Source organism: Balaenoptera physalus, assembly GCF_965194825.1.
Source record: "Balaenoptera physalus genome assembly, chromosome: 13".
NCBI lineage: Eukaryota > Metazoa > Chordata > Mammalia > Artiodactyla > Balaenopteridae > Balaenoptera > Balaenoptera physalus.
The window spans coordinates 60,372,453-60,397,072 of NC_138892.1; the positions used below are offsets into that span (position 1 = coordinate 60,372,453).

Below are 24,620 nucleotides of genomic sequence, written 5' to 3' on the forward strand. Positions count from 1 at the left end.
AGAAGTTTGAGGACCAGTGAATTTGGTCTTCTTCTGGCAGAATAGCAATATTCTCACTCAGAGTCAATCAAAGTTATTATTAATTATAAATATTCTTCTGGAAGGATATTTTTCACCCTTCATTGCATTGTTTTACAAATATCACTTGCAGAAATTTCTGTCTCTGTTCAACACAAACATGTAATAAATATAACTCATTTCTTATTTTTCTGATGCCAGTGGATACCAAAACTAGATCACTAAATGCTGCTTATATAACCAAGTTCACCCCCAATTCCCAGGCATTCCTTTAGTTTCTTTACATTTATACATAACTAAAATCACTGCTTTTCTACTACTCAGGCAGATTGGAAAAGAAGCTCAATTTGATTTGCAAAATAAAGGAGTTGACTTCTGATTCTGGCCAAGAAAAAGTAAAAGGAACCAGATTTACTCCACTTTCTAAATCAATAACAACAGAGAGTCTCTTTCTCTCACTCTCGCTCTGACTCTCTCTCTCCTCCCTCTCTCCTTCTACCCTCTGATACATATGCCACATAGACACACATATACATACCAATATATATATATTTTTCAAGACATTGGAGAGTAGGCAGTAAAGGACAGTGATTCCTGAAATGTCTTTAAATGTGGCAAGCCCAATAATTGTCCAAGTTTATTTCACTGAGTAATTCAAAAAATTAAAATTATAGTTAAAAACTGTCCCACAAAGAAAAACTCCAGTTCACTGCTGAATTCTACCAAATACATAAGTAAGACCTTAATAACAATTCTACATAAACTTTTCCATGGAATTTAAATGAGGGAATACCTCCTAATTTATTCTATGAAGCCAGTAAAAAGTTGGCATTAAACCAAACAGAAACAGAACAAAAGAAGAAAACTACAGGTCAATATCTGCTGTGAACATTAATGCAAAATTTCTAAACAAAAATTTAGTAAATTCAATCCAACAAAGCATCAAAGGGATAATACACTATGACCAAGTAGATGTTATCCCAGGAATGCAAAGCTGGTTTAATGTTCAAAAATAATGTAATTTACTATGTTAAAAACGTAGAAAGGAGAATATGTACACATGAAATCAGACATTTATTCCTGATAATTCTCAGCAACTTTCCTCAGTCTGATAAAAGGCATCTGTGAAAAATCTAGGGGTAACATCACCCTTAATGATGAAAGTCTGAAAGAGTTTATCTGAAGCTCAGGAACAAGACAAAGAGTTAGAAAATTGTAAATATAATTGATATTAGTTTAGCAGAAGCCAGGAGAGTATTCAGCATTATGAACAATTTTGTTGAAAGAAGACTGTACTTTTTCAAATATCACATCATCTAACGACTTTCAGTTTAATGTTTGGTCTCGTCTAGTCCCCTCTGATAACTGTGGGGAATACAAACTGTGGTTCAGACAGCATTTAGTGATAGTATGTCAAACCAAAGTTTTCCCACAACAATTTGCAAAAATAGTCAATAAATGGTTTAGAAAACTTCAGAATGATTTGTGTTAAAAACTTCATCACTAGTAAGAAGTTACTAAATATACAAAAGGGACTATTTTTATTATTGATTTATTTATTGATATACAAACACTTGTATAAATGATTACTGAACAAGCTGTTAAATATTTTGATTATCACCCATTTTGGTAACCACTAAAGTAACTGAATCATAAGTCAAAACTCTTCCTATAATAAAAACCCCTTGTCAGATGGCAACTCCCATTAGTTCTTGAAAACCTTGAAACAGGGAATAATTTCAGTGTTATACAATCTCCTCTTCAGAATTAAAAAAAGAGGAAAAAAACACCATTTTTTAATGATGTTAAGACAAGCTTGAGTCCAAAATGTGCCATGATTAGTATGAGGAAGCCAAATAATGCTTTGTCTTGATGATGAACATATACACAATAATTCTAAATAAAATTCAGTAAAACCCCATGAAAAGGTATCTTAAGATAAGACAAATTCAGATATAACATAATTGGCAAATATTTTCCATTTTCTGTTCGTCCCTTTTTTGAAACAAGGGATGCGATCTTACAGGACTTATTTTTGGTGAGGGAAAGAACTGAAGGAGGGGAGGAAAAACAGGACTGACAATGCCAGAGACAACTTTATCTTGGGAGACAGGGAGGTGTTGGGGGCTTTGCACATTGCTAGCTATTTCCAGCCAACCTCCCCCCCCTCAGGACTATATGATGGGGATGGAAACCAAGTAACTAGGAAATAATTGGAATTCTTAACCATTCTGGAAGTTCCATTCTATCACAGTACCTAGAATCTTTGCCTTAGATTTAGTCAGAGTTGCCAATAGCCACCAGATGGTGGCAAACTGCAGTTGCATCAAGTGTTTGCTTCTGGAGCAAGAACCCTCCAGGAATCCTGAGCGGTTCTGCACGTCCTTGGCTGGATCATACCATTCTATTTATTTTTTAATCAGTTTCCTCATATTTTATAATTCTTTTTCTTACTAACGTTAACTGTTTAAAGGAATCGAAGTTTTCAGTCAAAGTGAGACTCTAAGCCCTTAGAAAGAGTCACTGAAAATAGGATGTAGTCTTTGTTAAGGACACATTCACTTGCTACTGCAGGAAACAAAAATAAACAAATACGATCCATTTAAAGTGCAACAGAAAAGATGACACAGCATAGAGAAATATATGATTCTCATAAGTGTTACTTGACTTTTAAAAATTAAAATATTTCTATATATGGGCATATAAAGTATATAAGTTAAATATCTATAAAATTATAATGACCTCTATTTCTCATCTGTTAAATGATACAATAATATTTTCTGGAAAAAAATCTGTTACATTCCAAATCATTTGTTTACATATAAGAACAACTGACATATGTGTAATTTTACAAGGCTTGGAGAACAATACTATTTCTAAAAGTAAAAGATGAGTTTTAATAATTTGTTGAATCTTAAAAGTCGAAAGGTAAAAATGTGATACATTTGCTAACTATAGACACAAGTGATGTAATATAGGCTTATACTTTTCAAAGATGGAAACAGCAGAAGTATTATTTCCTCTAAAACAACGTACAAAAAAGGAACATACATAGAATAAGAAAATATAAAAAAATGACAAAAGTGAAGTAAAATAGATTTAACAATGAATGTAAATGAGATATACTACCTTTATTTTAAGAGAATTACATCTGTGACACAGAAAAGGAAATCTGATTTATAAAAATCTCAGCTATAAGAGATTTCATAGAAAAACCGAAATTCAAAGCATAATATATAATATATTGTGGATGATATACTACACTGTGGGTAAATATAATAGACTTCTCTTGAGTTTTCTAAATTATGTTTGGTGGTTGAAGAAAAATTATAATACAGTCTTCTGTAGTTCTAAATGTATAATATATAGATCAAATATTTAAGAAAATTCAATTTTAAATAAGAGAGGGTAAACAAACATAAGCAGAGAGTAAATTCCTCTATATAAACATAAGTGATGCATATAATTTAAGCTTATATTTCTCAAAGATGAAAGTGAATGGGTAATTATTTATTTAAAAGCAAAATACAAAAAAAAAGGAACATAGAACAAAGATATTAAAATGGCAAAAGTAAAGAACAATCTTTAGGGTCAATGTAAATGAGATAAATCCCTCCCGTTTCAAAATATGGTGCCTACTATGTATGTGGGAGTGGGGGGAAAAGCTGAAGTTTTAAAAAGTCACAGCTGTAAAATGCTACATAAAAAAGTTAAAAATCAAAGTTTTAATAAGATACACCCTATAAAAAATTTTAAGTCAGCACCATAGTGATGTGAGACGTTCTCTTTGTTTCTCCCCTTCAATCTACAACCAGTAAAACATCCATAATTCAACAAAGGTACTTCTGCCCAGCACACCAGGACACCAGAGAATGCCACACATCTGCACATCTAAAGCGGGGGTGGGCGGGTGGGCTGGAAAAACGGAGGAGGCAGAGCCAGGGGATAAGCAGAGTTGGCACATGTGGTCCCAGACCCCCAGCTGAGCTTGTAGTCCCAGAGAAGCCGGTGGCTGCAGGGAAGGTGGCACACATGACTCAGGCCTGCAGGATGCAATAGCGACCAGAGCCACAAGAAATCAGGCAACAGCAGAGCCTGCCACCCCATTTCTTTAGAGGCACCCGTGACTCTGGCCCCTTGCCCACAGCAGCGGCACCTGTGAACTCAGCAACTCCAGATGCAGAAGAGGAACCCGTGACCACAGCTTCCCCGAAACTTTTGCCTTCCCCCTGGGGTGGTGGAGCCTGCATCCCAGGAGACCCCGAAGGTAGCAGAGATGCCAGCCATCCCAGAACCCCAGGTGGTGACATTCGCCACAGCAGCAGTAAGGCACCAGTGACCCTGGATGCACAAGCAACAACAATGAGGGCACCAGGCAAGTACCTCTGGCAGAGGTAGTGGAGGGTGGAAAGTGTCAAATCTCTAATATAACCAGAGGCAGCTCAGGTAAGAGGAACCAAAAACTGGTGCTATAGTACCACCTACTGAAAACAAGAGAAAGACCACTAATTACTAACCAGTTGAATCATTGTAATCAAGTTTTTTTTTTTTGAAGCAGCTTTTCCTAAAGAAGAAAGGTGTTCACTACTTCAAATGTACCAGCAGAGAAACAACTCATTAAACACCATGAAAAACCACAGTAACACAGTAGCACGAAATTAAAATGACAATTCTCCAGAAACGAAACTCAAACCACTTCATTTGTTACATAAACACATTCTGGTTTCAACAGAAACATTTTTCTTTTAAAAGACAGAAATGTAACTAAAGCCATCTAAAAGAAAAGAGTTTGGAGAATCTGAGACAGTCTCATGACTGGATATGATTCCTTGTACTCCTTACAGTAGAGTAAACCTTCTACCAACTATGAAATCAAATAATTCATGAATAAACAAAAGTATGAAAAGAAGCAAATATTTGTTTACCAGGAAGTAATTTTGCAACGTGGATTGCATTTCCTCACTGTTTAGATCATGAGTTAAGTTTGTTAAAATGAACAAGTACTAGGGAAAAAATGTAGCTTCTCTCTCTCTCTTTAGTTCTCTGTACTTTTTTATTGATTAGACCAACAAGTATACCTGTGATGGGTCCTGAGAGAAATTCTCTCCTGGGGAGGAAAACCGGAGTAGTGGCCATTCCCTCTGCAAGGGACCTAAATGTCTCTCTGACCAGTAATGTGTTTTCTATCATAATGCAAAAAGAAAAATAAGAGAAGAAATTATTAATTAGTAAACTCACCCGACCTTTGGAAAACTAGAAGGGCTCCTGGTCCGGCACCTGGCTCAGCTCTTCCGACGCTGCCTGGAGCGAGGAGGAGCTGGCCCCCGGCGTCCGAGAAGGTGGGCCTCGTGCTGGAGCGTGGCAGCCTGATGCTCGATGTGAAGCGGCAGCTGCGGCAGCACCCGCCGGATATCCGCGGCCTCCAGGGCGGGAACTGGAGGCTGCGGGACGAAAACCGGCGGCTGCGCGAGCCTGCTGCTTCCTGGATGACGACCGGCAGAAGGGGCGCAGGCCCGCGCCCTGTGGCAGTCCTTGGGGCGCCACGCAGCCGGCGCCGTGTGGCACGAGGTGGCCCGCGAGCCGCGGAAGCTAAGCGAACTCGAGGCGCACCTGGAGGCCCTGCTGCGCGGGAACCTGTAGCTGCTGTTGCTGGACAGGGAGCGCGGGGCGCGGGCGGCGGCGGCGGCGGCTCCCGCAGCTCCATCGATGGCCAGGCCGGCTTGAGCGGGCCAATGGCGGGCGGCGCGGCGGGAGACATGGGCGACTGCAACAGCCCAGACGCCCACCAGCACTTCCTGGCCCCGCTGCTGCCCCCTGGACCTCACAGGGCCCGCAAACAAGGCCGTCGCCACTCGCATGTCCCTGGACGACCTGTTGGCGCCATCTCACCACCGAAGCATCCCCAACGGCCTGCACGGTAAGGAAGGCACCGGCCGGGCAGCGCGGGTCTCGGGCGCGCAACCCCTTCCCCCACGGGTGGCCGCCACTCTAGAGCCCTCCTCCAGCTGGCGTCCGGCTCTGAGCAGGGAGATCCCGAGCCCACCTGCAGTGGGGCTTTGGGTGGTGATTTTCTGGTTAAGAGATGGAGGCGTGGAATCAGCAGTGGGCCCGGGACCCGCCAGACCCCAGAAAAGTTTCTCTCCGGCGGAGTTATGAGTATTAGAGGCTGGAACTGTGGGGCTGGCTGGCGGCGCCGCATCCCAGCCTGGAAACCCTTGTCGGGGAGCGGGAAGTTTTTCATGAAAAAAACAAACAAAACAAAACCCCGAAAGGCCTTTTGCGCAAAAGTGAAATTTCCCCTCTTATTTGGGACAACAGGCAGCCTCAAACCTGAGCAGCGTTCACGTGTGTGCTGGGGCTGGAATTCCTCCCGGGCTTCTCCGTGCTGCCTGCCCGCTGGGAAGGGGCACAGGCAGCTGGGCCGGAGGACCAGGGCTAAGAGCCTTCCTGGTTGGCTCTTAGTGCTGCCCTTCTCAGGGACCGGGGACCTTTCTCAACCGAGGCTGTTAAGACTTCGCAGAGGAATATGTGCTTGGAATGGATCCTGGCTTTTCGTCTCTGCGTGCCTCAGTTTCCTTCTCTGTGGAATGGAGACGATGATCCTACCTCCTGGATTTGAGGTGGATAAAAGCCTCTGAAGGGATTTGTAAACTGTTGGTCACGTTACGGGAAGCGCCACGGTTGCGGGCGGCCGGGCTGTGTGTGGGAGGACCTTTGGCCTCAGGAAAGCTCGGTTACCGTCTCCCACACCCGTGTGAGTGTCCGGCCCAGGGCAAAGGGCTCTGTAGGAGCGGAGCAGCCGGGCCCCATTTCCCAGCCCTCTGATCAGTAACTCCTCCCTGTTGCCTCGCCCCTCTCCTGCCTCCGTGTCCTTCCACATTTTTAGTGGCTTGGCTCCTGCTTCTGGCGGCAATTGCTGCTGCCTGGATATGTGCCTGAAGGTGGAGATGAAACAGCCCTTTCTGGTTCTCTTTGAAGGCTTTCCTAGTTCAGAGAAAATGTATCTCGTCATCTTAAATGACTGTTCTTCCCCAGAGAGACAGCCTGGGGATGGGGTGGGGACCGGACCCTCTCTGTTTGGTTTGATGGCCAAGTGGCCTCTGCAGGTGCCTTGCCGTGGGGGCGGGGGTCTGTGCCCGGGAAGGTCGGGTGCTAGCCCGGCACAGTTCTTCCTTTACCTTCTCAGTCTGTGAGTTCAGGGCAGGACTAGGGTCTGAGGGATATTTTGCTACTGATTAGCAATCTCAGGCTCCAACTTGGGTTTCTCTTTATAACTCTGTGTACACCCCAACCTCCCAGCGCGGGCTCCTTAAGGCCAGTGGGAGTAGCTCAAAGTGAAGTGGTTTAATTTGTTAGGGTTTCATGGTCTGGGAGTGAGGAGTCCCTGTCTCAGCCTCTCTGGCCTCACCTTCTGGGGGGCCTTGTGAGGCTCAGATTTCTGGGCCTCGGTTTCCCCAAGTACAGTATGAAGCAGGGGATTGCAGTAGTCCTGTGGCTAGGAAAGGAACTCTTTATGATTTTCAGCTGTGTCATCGATGACACTTGGCGAGAGTGATTCTCTGCAGGCCACTGAAGTGCCGGAGTGTCAGAGCATATTTGCAGAGAAGTTGTGTCATGTTTTGGACAAGGAGACGCAGACCCTGTCTGGCTCAGGATTTTGCTGCCGCGGTCTATGGTGCAGGAGTTGAGGACTGGGCTCCACCTGAGGTTTCCCACCCCACTAGGCAGTGGGCGGGGTGGAGCTCTGGGGTTTCCTGCAGAATCCACGCTCCCCCAAGTCCCATGCACGCTCGGAACAAGGCTGCTGCAGATTTTGTGGTGGCACAGCTTTGTGTTGGGGTGAAATAAAAATTCAGCATTATTACCACAAAATGCAGTTACAGGTGGGATTACTGTCATTTAGTTTTGTCTCTTTAAAGTCCTGTGTGGCCTTGAGATGTTTTCCCAACAATATGAGTAGGATGCCTGGAAACAAGGAGAGGCCCTTCTCTTAGAAACCACTTTTCTGTACTTGGACCTGTAGTTTTAAGGTGAGTGGAAAGCAAGCTGGAGATGAGAAAGCTGACAAGCCTCCGTCTGGGTGCTGGCAAAGCTGGAGTCAAATACCAGGCTGGTGCCTTACGTGCTTGCTCTCAGCTCATCCTCACAGGAACCCTGGAAGGCAGTAGTATTTCTGTTTTACAGCCAAACACGTGGAGGCTCAGAGAGGTCCTGAGCATTTCCTGGAAAAAACCTGAGATTGAAATGTCTCAGTTCCAGTTGCCTGGGGTGGGGGGGCTCCCATGGGTCCTCTACTGCTCAGGCCATGGGCTGGCTTGCATCTCTGGCTCATTGTCATTTTGGCGGATAATATTAATCAGCAGACACTGGTCACTCCCCATTTCTTGATTCCTGATGGAGGTTTGCCCTCCTTCTCCCATCCTGGGAAGTGTCACTTCCTTATTGGTGACCACTGAGCAAGATGCTTGATAACCCCATTACCCAGAGGGGTCAGGCTGTCTTGTGTTCAAATCTCTACTCTTCCTCTCCTCTTGGGCAAGTTACTTCACTTCCCTGAGCCTCTCTCTGTTCTTCTGTAAAGTGGGGCAAAACCCACAGTGCCCCCTTTATCCATGCAAGGTCTAGGGAGGTCAGGATCTGCACACAGTCGGCCTCAACAGTTGTCAGAATCTTTGTCATCCATATTCCTTCCAAGGCTCCTCACAAAAAAAGATAAGGACCTCTTGGGGTTTTGCCAAACAGACAGCAGTGTTCTCTTTGAAACTCGGTTTGCGGTTTAGACAGACAGATTGCTTCGGTTTGCAACCAAGCCAGTGTCTAGCTGCACCTGCTCATGGTCCGGAGAACAGTGACCCTGTAGTCCTCTCTTGAGGTGCCCTAAAAGTCCTAAGTGGCTGTGGCGGGAGGTGGCCCGTCTGTATTCCGGGCAATCCCTCATAGGGGCTGGGCCTGGTGGACCTGTGAATGCGGATGCAAATGGACCTTTCTCCCAGTTGCTTTTTTTGATAGAGGTCTGGGCTGCGCTGCCTAAAGTCTGGATTAGGATGCTCTTCGCTCTAATCCAGCGGGGCAAACTGAGGCAGGCCAACCCCAAACACCAGAAAGTCAGGTATATCACTTTGAACTGATGCGATTTTCAAACAAAAGTATTTTCAACAATTTCTCCCCTCCCCCCTCCCCAATCCTGTAATAAAGAATATTGAATATAGTTACCTGTACGTTACAACAGGACCCTGTTGTTTATCTATTTTATATACAGTAGTTTATATCAGCAAATTAATTGACATTTAAAAATTCATATTTATCATTTATATATCATTTCATTCTATTTAAAATACGTTTATTTTAAAAAAATCACTTCTGGTTAAAAAATATTATTTACTGCGGCCTTTTTTTTTTAATATTAGGAGGATTTGTAGTGCTATCCCCTTTTCATTCCTGATACTTGTGATTCAGTGTTGCTGTATTTCCTTTGTTAAGTTGGCTAGGATTTCATACATCTTACTAATCTTTCAAAAACTCAATATTAAGCCATGTAAATATCCTATACTATCTGTATATTTCTATATAACTAATTTTTACCTATATTATTTACCTTCTTTTATTTTATTTTACTTTCTTTGGACTGGCTGTTTTCTCTTTCACGTAATTAAGATAGACAATTAGTCTATTTATGTTCCTGCCTTTCTCCTTTATAACAGTTACTTATAGGGCTTTATTTATCCCACTGAGTACTTCTTTTTCTGCACGCCAGATGTTTAGATATATCATAATTTATTACAGTTTGGTTTAAACTAAATAAAAAGATAGTTTGATTTCCTTTTTATCCATGGACTTTTAGGCAGTGTTTATTTTTAATGTCCATGCTTTCTAGTTATCTATTTGTTATTCATTTCTATAGTAAGTTGACCATGATCAAAGAACATATACTGAATGATTTCAGTCTTTGAATTTGTTGAGGGTTCGTCCCACTTATTGTGAATGCCAGTAAGGGTTTCTTGTGTATTTATAATCATTAGCATGTTGTTATTGCTAATGGTATTGTGAGAAGTTTAGGGAATGAGAAAAAGTATATTGGATATACCAAAGCTCCTCTCCAGGTGCTTTTTAGATGGAGATGTTAAAAAGTTAAAATGTCTCCTGCTACTAAGGTTCTTGACGCAGATTTTACTATGCCAATTAGATCCATACAGAGTTAGAATTTGGAAGGGCACAGTGTATTCAGGATCAATGTTCTGTTCATTTTGACTTTTCTACCGGTTAGGAAGTCATGGAAACATGTGGGTTTTTCTCTGAAGTCTTGTTGAACCTCCAACTTCCTAGAGAAGCTATTTTGATGGATAAGAAAGTAGTGACATAGTTTTGCTTCTGTGTATCTGATCCTTGGATCACAGTCAATGGTACTATGTTTTTAAATCTTACCTACAATGGTAGCCTCTCTTTGTGAATTAATTCTATATTGTTCTAAGAGTCATTACAAGAGTTTCGGCTAGAAGTTCCTCCAGCCTTTCCAAATTTCATGTGCCTCTATTCACCTTAGTTATTAACATTTTCCTGTTTAAAATTCCTAAACTGCTTTCTCTTCCTACACTCTTAATAATACTATATTATAATAAAGAGAAGCTCTAGCCCCATATCATTTTTCAATCTATATACTGAAAAAATTCCAAATAAAGTCTAAAAATAATTTTTAATTAAAAATGGATTTTCTAAAAATAGGATTACAGTTAACTTATGGAAATATTTAGGAAAAATGACATCCTTATAATATTAGGCTTGTTGAATAGAGTATAATGTCTCTGGTTTTAATCTACCCTTGCAGTCACACAGTAGCTATTAAGGAATTTTAAAATATAAGTCCTGATCTCATAAATATTTTTGCTAGAGATTTAAAAAATAATTTTATTGAATACTATCATTTTTTCCATGATATTTTCTAACTGATTAGCATTTAAATATAAGAAAGCATAAAATTAACAAAGCATTATCTGACTTTGAGTTTGTGATTTAGATGGAATTTGTGTACCATGAAATATATATGCATCAAGAAATACAGGAAAACCATGATTTGGAGTGAATTTTTGCCTTTTAAAATCATAGCAAATGTAATTTACTACATAATATTAAATATTTGTTTATATAAAATTTTCTCATATAGTACAGACTTTTCAGTCTGTTTCTCTCTGCCTATCAATTTGGCTGCTGTGACAGTTACCACAAAGTTTTTCTTTGTCGATGTCCTCATGGATAACAGCCCTGGAGTCTGCACTTATGTCTTCATAATTGACTTTATGATTACTTTTCTCCCAGTGGAATCCATTACCGAGGGTGAGCAAAACCTCAGTGCTGAAATATCCTGAAGAAGGTTTCACAGGAGTGAAAATAACTAAGGCCCACATAAACACCACTGTTGATACTCTAGCTCATGATCATGGACTCTGGACAACACAAGGTTGCCATGGTCCTTAAATATGCAAGAGTACCCCCATTATCCTTAAGTGGTACGAAGCATACTAGAATTCAGGAGAGGAACTTTCCTTTCTGTACTTTCCTTAAGTTTACTCACCCTGACTAAAGAGTGAGATCCCTTGAATTGATGCAGCTTTGGTAGAAAGTCATTCACTGCAGTGTAAGGATTGGAATGGTCAACAGAGTCTCTCTCTGATTCAAAAAGAGGGCTAAATGATTTTGATATTTTTAATTAAACAATTACTAATGGAAGTTCAATATTTATAATGAGGCAATAAAAATGCATGTATTTGGGGGAGTGGCTTTGATCTGAGAAAATGAACATATATTTGGAAATAGCTTTAGAGAATTTTGTTTTATCTAGTCTTAGCGATTTTTTGATGTTAATAATTTTAACATACCAATAACATCTATTTTTATTCTGTTTTCAAAGATGGATACAATTATAATGGAAACTAAATAAATTGAGGTGTAATAAGGTTAAAATATTTTAAATATATTTATTACTGTTATTACTGTTGTGTTGTGATTCAGACATGGACTTGGCTATCATAATGACTCAAACACTATCATTGATGTTATATGTACTACTCCTGTTTTAGATAATATGGAATATTCCTAATTTAGATTGTATGTAATACTCTTATTTTAGATACACATAATTTTTAACTATAAATATATTAAGAATAGAAATTCAGAATGTGAGTAAAATTACACGAGAAAATATGCTACTTTCTTACTGACTTCCTTGCAAAAATATGATTTAGATAAAATAACCAAAGAACTTCTTTCACTGCTTAATAGAATAACAGTTTCAGAAGCCAGATGATACGTAACCCCAATTCTTGCATCTTCTTAACATAAAAATTCTTTTATATGCAATATCTCATTAAGGTGTAAATAATGTATTTCTACATTTCAGAGAGTATTGATGGTACTAGAATCAAAGCCGTAATTTCATTTATTTTGCCTTGTGCCTCTCAGCAGGTTTCTGGCATGGCTGACAGGGGAACAAGCAATCGCTCAGAAGTGACTGACTTCATTCTTGTAGGCTTCAGGGTCCGCCCAGAGCTCCACATTCTCCTCTTCCTACTATTTCTGCTTGTCTATGCCATGATCCTTCTAGGGAATGTTGGTATGATGGTCATCATTATGAATGATCCCCGGCTGAACACGCCAATGTATTTCTTCCTGGGCAACCTCTCCTTCATTGATCTCTTCTGTTCATCTGTTATTGTACCCAAGGCGATGATCAACTTCTGGTCTGAGAGCAAGTCCATCTCCTTCGCAGGCTGTGTGACCCAGCTCTTTCTCTTTGCCCTCTTCATTGTGACTGAGGGATTTCTCCTGGCAGCCATGGCTTACGACCGCTTCATTGCCATCTGCAGCCCACTCCTCTACTCTGTCCACATGTCAACACGTCTCTGTGCTCAGTTGGTGGTTGGTTCCTATTTTTGTGGCTGCATCAGCTCAATTCTTCAGACCAGCATGACATTTACTTTATCCTTTTGTGCTTCTCGGGCCATTGACCACTTTTACTGTGATACTCGCCCACTTGAGAGACTATCTTGTTCTGACCTCTTCATCCATAAAGTGGTTTCTTTCTCCTTATCTGGCATCATTATCTTGCCTACCATCATAGTTATTATTGTTTCTTATTTGTATATCGTGTCCACAGTTCTAAAGATACCCTCCACTGAGGGACGTAAGAAAGCCTTCTCCACCTGCAGCTCTCACCTGGGAGTCGTGAGTGTACTGTATGGTGCTGTATTTTTTATGTATCTCACTCCTGACAGATATCCTGAGCTGAGTAAAGTGGCCTCATTATGTTACTCCCTAGTCACTCCCATGTTGAATCCTTTGATTTACTCTTTGAGAAACAAAGATGTCAAAGAGGCTCTGAGGAAGATCCTGGGGGAAAAGATATTTTTATTTAATTCTATTTGAACAGTAATATAACTGAAAGACCTGGGCATTATAACAACTTGTGGAAACACTGACTCAAAAAAAATGTACCATTGAGCTTAGAAATTTTAATCTTAGAGAGCTTATTTATTTGAATTCCATGAAATTACAGCCAAATAATACATTTGGACTATATTTTGCCTGGCTGTTGATTTTGGAATGGAGTGACTTTCTCTGTACATCATCTTCATTTTGGGTAAAGATAATGATTGCCATGTAATTTTGCTTTTAGGAAAATATATTCCAACTTTGCTGCTGACTCTTTGAGGTTATTGGTTGGGATGTATTGTTTATCTTGGGTCAGTTACACGTGTTATGTGGATATGTAGGTAATTGGTAGAGGTAACACAACGTGATGTAATAAGCCAGACAGAACAAAATATCAGATTTCCTGAAGCCATCTTCGTGAAAGCTTAGTGAGAGAATCAGATACTCTGCAGTGCACAGAGTCTGAAGGGTGACATGTAAGTAACTCTTAATTGTCCAGAGGCTAAATGAGTGACACATTTATTTCATTGTTTCTCTGACTTGAATCATTATTATTTCTCTCCCTCATTTGAATATCTACTAAACTGACAAAGTATTTTTGAAAATTCTCCCTTTTCACATGAAAACTATAATAAAAATAAACAAGAATAAAGATAATTCATATTTTATTATATATGCATTAGTGAGAATTCATTCATCAAATTAATATTTACTGAATTTTGATGTACTCTTTGCCCTATAAAAATTCCTAGGTAGAAATAATTTCTGTACTTGAGCTCACAATAATTGAGGGGAAAATAGCTGAATAGAGAGCTAGCATTCATATGGTAAACCCAGTGAATAAAGGCATGTATAGAAAATACAAAGAGAGTGCAGCTGCTAAAGATGACTGATCTAAATGATCAGGGTAAACTTTGTAAGTACATTTTAAAACATAAGTGGAATTGAGCAAGGTGAAATAGAAAAGTTTCTGTGCAAAGGAAATTAAATAACTACATGTTAAACTTCCTGAATTTTAATACCTGATTTTTAGTACACAAGAGAAGGAGTGAGAGATAAGGAAATTCATGGAAATCGTGCAGACCTATATAACAAGAAAAGGAAGATGTCCTTTATTGTGCTGGAAGTGGGGAACCACTGGGGATTTTTTTTAAAGGATATATTGTGTTCAAATTGGAATTTAATAAAAATTACATTGGTAATTTGTGGTCGATAGATATTCATGGAAGAAGTAGATAATCATGGAAAGTGTGTGATTGTCCAAGTAAGAGGTTACAGTGGCTTTAATGATGGCAGTCTTACACGAGACAGTGAAGAGAGGGACTACCTTTAAAACTACAGGTAATCTAAGCTGAATATTGATTGACGGTTGATAAAATGAGAAATGGGTGGAAGTCAATGATGACTTCTAATGTTTGAGCATCTCTCATTGGGGAAATGCTGCCTCACAAAATGAGGAGGAAAATATGAATAATAATAGTTAATCATTAAGAGTTAAGAAAATAAGCTCAAGATTCAGACTGAGCTTTCAAATTCTGGTTTTGCCTATGTGCTCGACAGTCAACTGTCTTGACTTTGCAGTGACTCTGGTTTCTCAGTTTAATGTAAGATTACTAATGTCCAGTGGGCAAAGACCCTATACCTGGGATTTAGGTGAGCTGGAACTAAAAACAATTACGAACCACTTTCATTGAAGGTTTGTTCCATTATAGGAGTGCTGCATGAAAGATTCTGTGTTTTACACCCAAAGGAGTGCTAGTATTATATGTCTAAATAACTTAAAGACCACACTGGTCTATAATATTATTACTTCTTTAAACTCATCTTGTGACATCGCATTACATTTATAATTATAGCTGATTATAGTGTCATAACTAATAAGATTTTCTTAATTTAAATGATAGTGTTCATGGTATTTAATCCTCACTCAGCTGCTGCTACACCAACAACAATTATATTAAAAAGTTTTAGCCTACTTTTTTAAAAAAATTTTATTTATTTATTTGTTTATTTATGGCTGTGTTGGGTCTTAGTTCCTGTGAGAGGGCTTTCTCCTGCGGCAAGCGAGGGCCACTCTTCATCGCGGCGCACGGGCCTCTCACTATCGCGGCCTCTCTTGTTGCGGAGCACAGGCTCCAGACGTGCAAGCTCAGTAATTGTGGCTCACGGGCCTAGTTGCTCCGCGGCACGTGGGATCTTCCCAGACCAGGGCTCGAACCCGTGTCCCCTGCATTGGCAGGCAGATTCTCAACCACTGCGCCAACACGGAAGCCCCTAGCCTACTTTTAACATTCAGATTTTTATATAAGAAATATCTATAATAAATTAGTTAATAATAACTATTCTTATTTATTATTCTAAATAATAAATATGTATAATTATTATAAATAAGTAAATTGTAAATTTTCCATTTCCTTGTGTAGCTTATCGTTTTTTAGGTGAAAATTAAAGCTTCATTCAAAAAAAGATATTTCTGAGTCATTGCTCTAAAACGCAAATCCTTGGATCTAAAAAAAGATCTGCTCATTATTTTTTCCAAAACACTTTATTGAGGAATAATTGGTGTGAAATAAACAGTATGCATTCAAAGTGCACAATTCTGTGAGTTTTGGCTTAAATGAAAACACCACCACATCAAGATACAGAACATTTCCTTCATTTCTCAAAGATTTATTATGCCTCTTTCCAGTCCATGCTCACCTCCAAACCCATTTCCAGATAACCAATGATCTGAATGATATCTATTGGAATCATACATTATGTGCTCTTTTCTGTCAGACTTCTTTCACTGAGTAAAATGATTCCGAGATTTATTTATTTTGTCACATATAAGTAACTCATTCTTTTTATTGCTGAGTAGTATTCCATTTTTCCATTGTACACATATACCAAATTTTGTTTATGCACTCTTAAATAAATGGGCAATTGATATGTGTTCAGTTTTTAGATATTGTAAATAAAGCTGGTATGAATGTTCATATGTATTTGCCTAGACTTGTTTTCCTTTATCTTTGGTAATGTTGAAGATTGAGATGCTTAGTTCTTATAATAAATATATGTTTGACTAGAGTTGGCAAAAAACTCTGTTCTTTTAAGCAGTTGCACTGCTAGCATCAGAAGAAAGGAAGAAGATGATCTTTATGGTCAAGCAGGCATTCCCATCTTTAGGAGCTCTGGTTAATGTGTAATGCAGATGCACACTGCACATTAAGGAGGGAGGGAGGAGGCCAAATAGTTACAGAGAGAGAATTTTATGTTTAATTTTTCTTGTCCTGCCTTTAAATATAAATTTTATTTCATCACCTGGAAGACAGGGCAGAAAAAAAAATCATCCAAAGAAGCAGCAAATACAAACAAACAAAAACCATAAAAAAGAATTTTAAAAAGTGGAGAAAGCTTAAGGGACATATGGAACAACATCAAGCAGAATAACATACACATTCTAGGGGTCCCAGAAGGAAAGGAATGAGAGAAAGGGGAATAAAACTATTTGAAGAAATAATGGCTGAAAATTTCCCTAACCTGGAGAAAAAAACAGACATCCAGGTGCAGGAAGCACAGAGTGCCAGGAAAGATAAATGCAAAGAGATCCACACCAAACACATTAAAATTAAAATGTCAAAAACTAAAGATAAAGAGAGAATCTTAAAAGTAGCAAGCAAAAAGCAACTTGTTACATACAAGGGTGCCCCCATAAGATGATCAACTGATTTCTTCAGCAGAAACTTTTCAGGACAGAAGAGAATGGCATGACATACACAGAGGGCTGAGAGGAAAAAAATTCCAACCAAGAATAATCTACCTGGTAAGGTTATCATGCAGAATTAAAGGAGAGATTAAGGGTTTTCCAGACCAGCAAAAGTTAAAGGAATTCATCACTACTAAACTGGACCTACAAGAAGTGTTCAAGTGACTCTTTTAGCTTAATTTCCAAAATATACAAACAGCTCTTACAACTCAATAACAGCAACAACCACAAAAACCCAATCAAAGAATGGGCAGACAACGTAAACAGACATATCTCCAAAGAAGACATACAGATGGCCAATAGGCACATGAAAAGATGCTCATCACTGCTAATTATTAGAGAAATGCAAATCAAAACTACAATGAGGCGCCACTTCACACCAGTCAGAATGGCCATCATTAAAAAGTCTACAAATAACAAATGCTGGAAAGGGTATGGAAGAAAGAGAACCCTCCTACACTGCTGATGGGAATGTACATTGGTGCAGCCACTGTGGAAAACAGTATGGAGGTTCATCAAAAAACTAACATAGAGTTGCCATGTGATCCAGTAATCCCACTCCTGGGCACATATCCGGAGAAAACTCTAATTCAAAAAGATACATCCACCCCTATGTTCACTGCAGCACTATTTGCAATAAGCAAGACATGGAAACAACCTAAACGTCCATCGACAGACAAATGGAAAGAAGATGTGGTACATATATACAATGGAATATTACTCAGCATAAAAAAATGAAATGATGTCGTTTGCAGCAACATGGATGGGTCTAGAGATTATTATACTAAGTGAAGTCAGAAAGAGAAAGACAAATACCTTATGATATCACTTATGTGTGGAATCTAAAATGTGACTCAAATGAACTTATCTATGAAACAGAAACAGACTCACAGACTTAGAGGACAGACTTGTGGTTGCCAAGGCGGAGGGAGTGGGAAGGAGGCATGGATGGGGAGTTTGGGATTAGCAGATGCAAACTGTTATACATAGAATAGATAAACAACAAGGTCCTACTTTGAAACACAAGGATCTGGCCTTCCTTGGTGGTGCAGTGGTTAAGAACCCGCCTGCCAGTTCAGGGGACACGGGTTTGATCCCTGGTCCGGGAAGATCCCACATGCCGTGGAGCAACTAAGCCCGTGTGCCACAACTACTGAGCCTGCACTCTAGAGCCTGCGAGCTACAACTACTGAGCCCGTCTGCCACAACTACTGAAGCCTGTGCGCCTACAGCCCACGTTCCGCAACATAGAGAAGCCACCACAATGAGAAGCCCACGCACCATAAGAAAGAGTAGCCTCCACTTACCACAACTAGAAAAAGCCTGCGTGCGACAGTGAAGACCCAACACAGCCAAAAATAAATAATAAATTAATTAATTTAAAAAAAAAGAAAAACTCAAGGATCTATATTTAATATTCTATAATATATCATAATGGAAAAGAATATGAAAAAGAATAAAAAATAAATAAAGGGACTCCTTTAAACTGAAAAGAAAAAGTACTATTTAGTAAAAAGGAGACATTTGAAAGTAAAAATCTCACTGGTAAAGGCAAATATATAGTAAAAGTAGTGGTTTAACCACTTGTGAAGCTACTATGAAGATTAAAAGACAAACATAGTAAAATGAACAATAACTACAATAATTAGTTGAGGTATATGCAAAATAAAAAGATGTAAAATACAACATCAAAAACATAACACGTGAGGTGGATTAAAATTTATTTAGAATGCATTCAAGCTTAAGTTGCTATCAACTTAAAACAGCAAGCTTTATTTGCTTTATCTTTATATATATAATATATATATTATATTTTATATAATGCTTACTGAATAAGCTGTTAAATATTTTGATCATCACCCCTTTTGGTAACTACTAAAACAATTGAATCATAAGTCAAAATTCTTTTCATTAAAAAAACACTTTGTCATATGGCAACTCCTGTCAGTTCTTGCAAACCTTGAAAGAGGGAACAATTTCAATGTTATAAGATCTTTTTTTCAGAATAAAAAAAGGAGAAAAAAATTCCCTGTCTTTTAATGATGTTAAGGCAAGCTGGAGTCCAAAATGTGCCATGATTAGTATGAGGAAACCAAATAATACTTTGTCTTGATGATGAACATATACACAATAATTCTAAATAAAATTCAATAAAACCCTTTGAAAATGTATCTCAGGACAAATTCAGATATAATTGGCAAATATTTTCTATTTTCTTTTTTTTTTCTTTTCCTTACACGTTTACATTTTCAACGACCCAAAATTTTTTCAATATAAGAGGTAAGCATCCTTATTACAGATCATTTGGATAATGTATACAGACATAGATAAACTGAAAGGAGGAAAACCTTATACCTAGTCCTACCACCCAGAAACAACTGTTTAGTTTCTATTTTGATATATTTCATTTGTCTTTTTGTGTGATGCCCAGATATTTATAGATTTTTTTCCACACACACACACTGTATTTTATTTTTACAAGAGATAAACTGACACCAAGCATTGTAAATGAATGACCACAACAAAAGCAACAATGATTGCAATTACCAAACACGAAACACACTCATACTGTCATAATACTGACATTCAGTCCAGTAATCCTCCACTGTAACAGCTCCTTTACTTTGCAATGATAATTGATTTTTATATTTTTTGCCTCTGAGTCCTTGTGGGATTTTTTTTTTATGCAAACAGAAAGTCACAAAAATTATAATCATCCTCATCAGTTCACTCAGTCCCATGTAATTAATTTTTTTTTCCATCTTGATCTTTTGTTAGCAGTTTTATGAATTCATCAGTTTTCCATTAGAGTTCTGAAAATGCTTATTCATTCAGTTCAGCATATAGTCAGTTACCAGAAACCTGTACTTGTCAGAGTCTTTTCCATGAATTCCTTGAAGATGAAACCCTTTTATAGGAACATTTTTGCAAAAGCATCAGAGTACACCCAGAACTGTCTGTAAATGACAAAAGACTTAAAAATAACCACGGTTAAAGATTTAATGAAAATTCATAATAATGCAGTTGACAAGGAAATTTAGTTATTTCTGAGACATACATTCTGTTCATCCCTTTTTTGAAACAAGGATGAGATCTTACAGGACTCATTTTGGTGAGGGCAAGAACTGAAGGAGGGGAGGAAAAACAGGACTGACAATGCCAGAGGCAACTTTATCTCGGGAGACAGGGAGGTGTTGGGGGCTTTGCACATTGCTAGTTATTTCCAGCCAACCTCCCCCCCTCAGGACTATGTGATGGGGATGGAGACCAAGTAACTAGGAAGTAATTGGAATTAACCATTTTGGAAGTTCCATTCTATCACAGTACCTAGAATCTTTGCCTTAGATTTAGTCAGAGTTGACAGTAGCCACCAGATGGCGGCAAACTGCAGCTGCATGAAACGTTTGCTTCTGTAGCAAGAACCCTCCAGGAATCCTGAGCGGTTCTGCACGTCCTTGCCTGGATCGTATCATTGACTTCACAATAATTAGGTACTTACTTTTAGGGAAAAAAATATTTTGGAACTCCTTCTATCATATTAAAGTAGAATTTAAAGCATTACGAAATTGATTCAGCAGTATATAAAGAGCATAAAATATTATGACGAAGTTGATTATATCCCAGGAATGCAAAGTCGGTTTCATATTAGAAAATCAACTAATGTAGTTCACCACACTCATAGAAAACAGGGGGAAAAATCATTGTATCAACTCAAAAAAGGCATAAAACACACTTGATAATGTAGAGGAGGCAAAATTTTACCTCTGTCTCCTAGGGTTTTGCCTGTGCCTGATAATTAAATTGACATGAGATAGATTAATAGGAGAAAAGCATACAAATTTATTTAATATGTCTAACGTGACACAGGAGCACTTATAAAGGCATGAAGACCCAAAGAAGTGGCAAATCCTAAACGCTTTATACTAAGTTGAACAAATAGAGTCAATTGTGGAAAAGTAACTAAACTAAGTGGGGAGGCTAAAACAAGTTAAGAATTATTTTAACAAGGTCTGTGTTGTACAGAATTCTCTCAGTCTCAATTCTCCATCCTTGATGATAAGAACGTCATGAGGGTTTTATCTCCTGCTTCCAGGAAGAAAAAGAGGAGACTCAGAGACCCTCTTGCACCTGCTCATTTTGTTAAAGTACCTTTAGGTCAAAATAATCCTTATGACAACGTGGCATGTTTGGGGTTGGCATATTCTGTCACCTTCAGTAAAATCAGGGAAATGTGAAGTAAGTATACAATGAGATATCATGACCCATGATTATGTAAAAAAATTTTTAATGTGATTGCTACCAGCTCTTGACAAAGATGAGAATCAATGTGGCATTTTATATGCTGATGATGGGAATATAATTTGCCAAAACCTGTTTGGAGATGACTTGTTATCTTCTAAAGTTGAGAAATACCCTATGATTCAATCATATTTGTAGATATGATTGTGTATTCAATCATATCTACAAATAGTTTCATCAAATGCTTACCATATTTTTAACAAAATATTTCTTCTTGCATTCATATTTTAATTTATGGTAATTGTCCTTTCTGATATGCATATGTTTGAATCTCCATTGATGAGATTTAAAAAGTCACAGCTATAAAAAGCTATATAAATTTTTTTAAATTAATGTTTTAATAATATATACTGGATAAGATTTTTAAAATAAGTCTAGTGCTGTATTGATATTAAATAAAGTAGAATTCAGGCTAATGCAATTATAAATATGACAAAAAATGAATCTATATTAATAAAATATGTAACTAAATGGCATATATTATATAATACAATAAAGCAAAAATTATTGCAATGGACAGAATGACCAAAATAACCCAAGCAATACTTTAACACATTCAGTTTATGATATATCAAGAAAGTAAATGTTAATGAGATGTGAATAAAATTATTAATACATTTTAGTTAACAAATACCTTTACAACATGAAAACCTATAGAGGACAAAACTGTCTCTGATGGACTCAATGTCAATATTATGACATAGTATGAGTGTGTTTCGTGTTTGGTAATTGCAATCATTGTTGCTTTTGTTGTGGTCATCCATTTACAATGCTTGGTGTCAGTTTATTTATCTCTTGTAAAAATAAAATACAGTGTGTGTGTGTGTGTGTGTGTGTGTGTGTGTGTGTGTGAAAAAACAAAACAAAACAAAAAAACAAAAAAACCCCAAAAAACTGTCTCTGAGCCACTGCCACATAATCTTTACCTCTATGGGCTTTGGAGTCAGAAAGATCAGGGTCCAGCCCTGGCCTTGGTAGTTACTGGCAATGTGACATCAAGCATATTACTTAACTCTTCTAAGACACAATTTCTATACTCATAAGACATATTAATATAAATTATACATTTAATATCTATAATGTTGCCTTCACCATAAGTCTGACTTGAGGAGTAAAGAAATACATGTGTACTTTATACAGTACCTAACATATATAGAAAGTATTTTTCATTAATATCAACTCTGAGAAAGTGCTGATGGAAAGTTTTCAAAACTTGACTCTTTTTCTAGGCAGGCCTCAAATGCATATTTAATTTAAAAATTCTAAGTATTGAATGAAAGTTTAGCAAGTTGAGCTCATATAAAATAAATACACAGTAATTTTTAAAGTTCTTAGTGGTCGAATTATCCATTAGGAAACAAAAGCTAATGAAGATTTTTGTCACAATAGCAACTAATACATGAAATGTATAATAATATGTTTACAGAAAAACTTGTGGCTCTCAAATATAGAAACTCTACAGCATCGCTAAGTCTTTTTTTTTTTTTCATCGCTAAGTCTTGTAAAAAAGGTGATGCCACAAATCAACAAAACAAAAAGAAACATGAAGATACAGAGAACAGATAGTGGTTACCAGAGGGGAACAGGTTGGGGGAGGAGGGTGTAGGATGAAATGAGTAAAGAGTGTCAACTGTATGATGATGGATGGAAACTGAATTTTTGGTGTGAGCATGCTGTAGTGTACAGAAGTAGAAATATAATGCTGTACAAGTGAAACTTATATAATAATATGTCACAAACCAATGTTGCCTCAATAAAAAACAAATTTAAAAATAGATGATGATAATGGTAATAATAATAGTTGAAGCTACTATTAATTGAAAACTGTCTTGTGCCAGAAGCTTGATTTATAGTATTTTATGTAATCCTTACATCGGCTGAATGAAGTAAGGAAACTGATAGTGTTCATTCAACCTTAATGCCATTCAAAAATTTCTCAAAATCTGTGCTTGGTGGCAGTACAGGGCCCTAAAGCTAGCCTCTCTGATAATCAGAAGCAATACTCTTACCCTGTTCTTACAAATGAGGGTTGTAAACAAATCAGTGATTTACTAAATGCGAGTCTGCTAAAATGCAAAGAAGAATTATTTTTAATGCAAAAGAATTCTGAAGTTCACTGAAATAATAAGTAATATTAGCTGAGAAATTTTTTAAAAAGATGTAGCCCTATCAGGCATTAAATCCTATTGTGCAATAAGGATGCTATATCAGCACAAAGAGTCAAGCAAATCAATGGAAGAAAACAAAAAATTTGAAATACATCTAGTATATATAAAATGTACTATATGATCACAACAATAAATTTCATAAACTAAAATAGATTATTATTTATTAGAAATTTTGATGTAATTTGGGCCCTATTCACTAATATTTTACTAGAAGACCAGTAATTTCTTGATCCTGCCTGGCTGTGCATCCTATCATGAATTATCTGTAGGATTTATTTGCCAGAAGTAACAGTAGCAAATTGGAAGCAAGTATAACTTTTTTTTTAGTTGGTGGGAACTGAGTGTCAAATTGAACTAAAGCATTTGGGGAAGCCTTGAGGTCTTGGAAGTAATTCTTATTCTGCCTAAATTCAATTATTAATACTAGTTAAGGCAAAGAGAAAAAAAACCTTGCCACTATGAAATTGAATACAACCCATGTGTGAGAGGAAGAGAAATGAAAGAACTAACCTTTCTGGTCTGACATGACGTGGGTAAGTGTCAGAACAGTGACAAACCATGTGTATAAAATTTTAAAACAAGTGGTTCACTCCCATTAATACATTTGGCTTGATTAGATTCCTGGATTCTTATTTAGTAGTCACATATCTTTAAAGAAATGAAATAAAAGAAGAGAAAGGAGGGCAAAAACTTTCATTTCCCCTCTCTCTCTCTCTCTCTCTATTTTTTTATAATGCAGGTTCAGGCTAGCTTGCTAGTGTGACTCACTTCACCAAGGTATGATCATGCTGGATAAGCTTTTTTTTTTTTTTTTTAATAAATTTATTTATTTATTTTTGGCTGTGTTGGGTTTTCGTTTCTGTGCACGGGCTTTCTCTAGTTGTGGCGAGCGGGGGCTACTCTTCATCGCAGTGTGCGGGCTTCTCATTGTCGTGGCTTCTCTTGTTGTGGAGCACGGGCTCGAG

General features: G+C 38.0%; 2 protein-coding genes across 9 annotated transcripts in view; both read left to right on the plus strand.

The window, feature by feature from the left end:
• Nucleotides 1-4,079: 4,079 nt before the first annotated feature.
• LOC309641650 (uncharacterized protein) overlaps nucleotides 4,080-24,620 on the plus strand; it is a 134,627-nt gene continuing 114,086 nt past the window's right edge. For all 8 annotated transcript variants that reach the window (XR_014252708.1, XM_082421901.1, XM_082421902.1 and 5 more), the window contains exon 1: nucleotides 4,080-5,935. Coding sequence is in view for 7 of the 8 variants with exons in the window: in XM_082421901.1 (XP_082278027.1) it covers nucleotides 5,388-5,935 (548 nt within the window). In the remaining variant the exon portion in view is untranslated. The remainder of the gene's footprint in view (nucleotides 5,936-24,620) is intronic.
• Nucleotides 6,448-14,466, plus strand: LOC309641633 (olfactory receptor 9K2-like). The gene has a single exon (XM_082421838.1). The coding sequence runs from the start codon at nucleotides 12,391-12,393 to the stop codon at nucleotides 13,432-13,434; it is 1,044 nt and encodes a 347-aa protein (XP_082277964.1). The 5' UTR covers nucleotides 6,448-12,390; the 3' UTR covers nucleotides 13,435-14,466.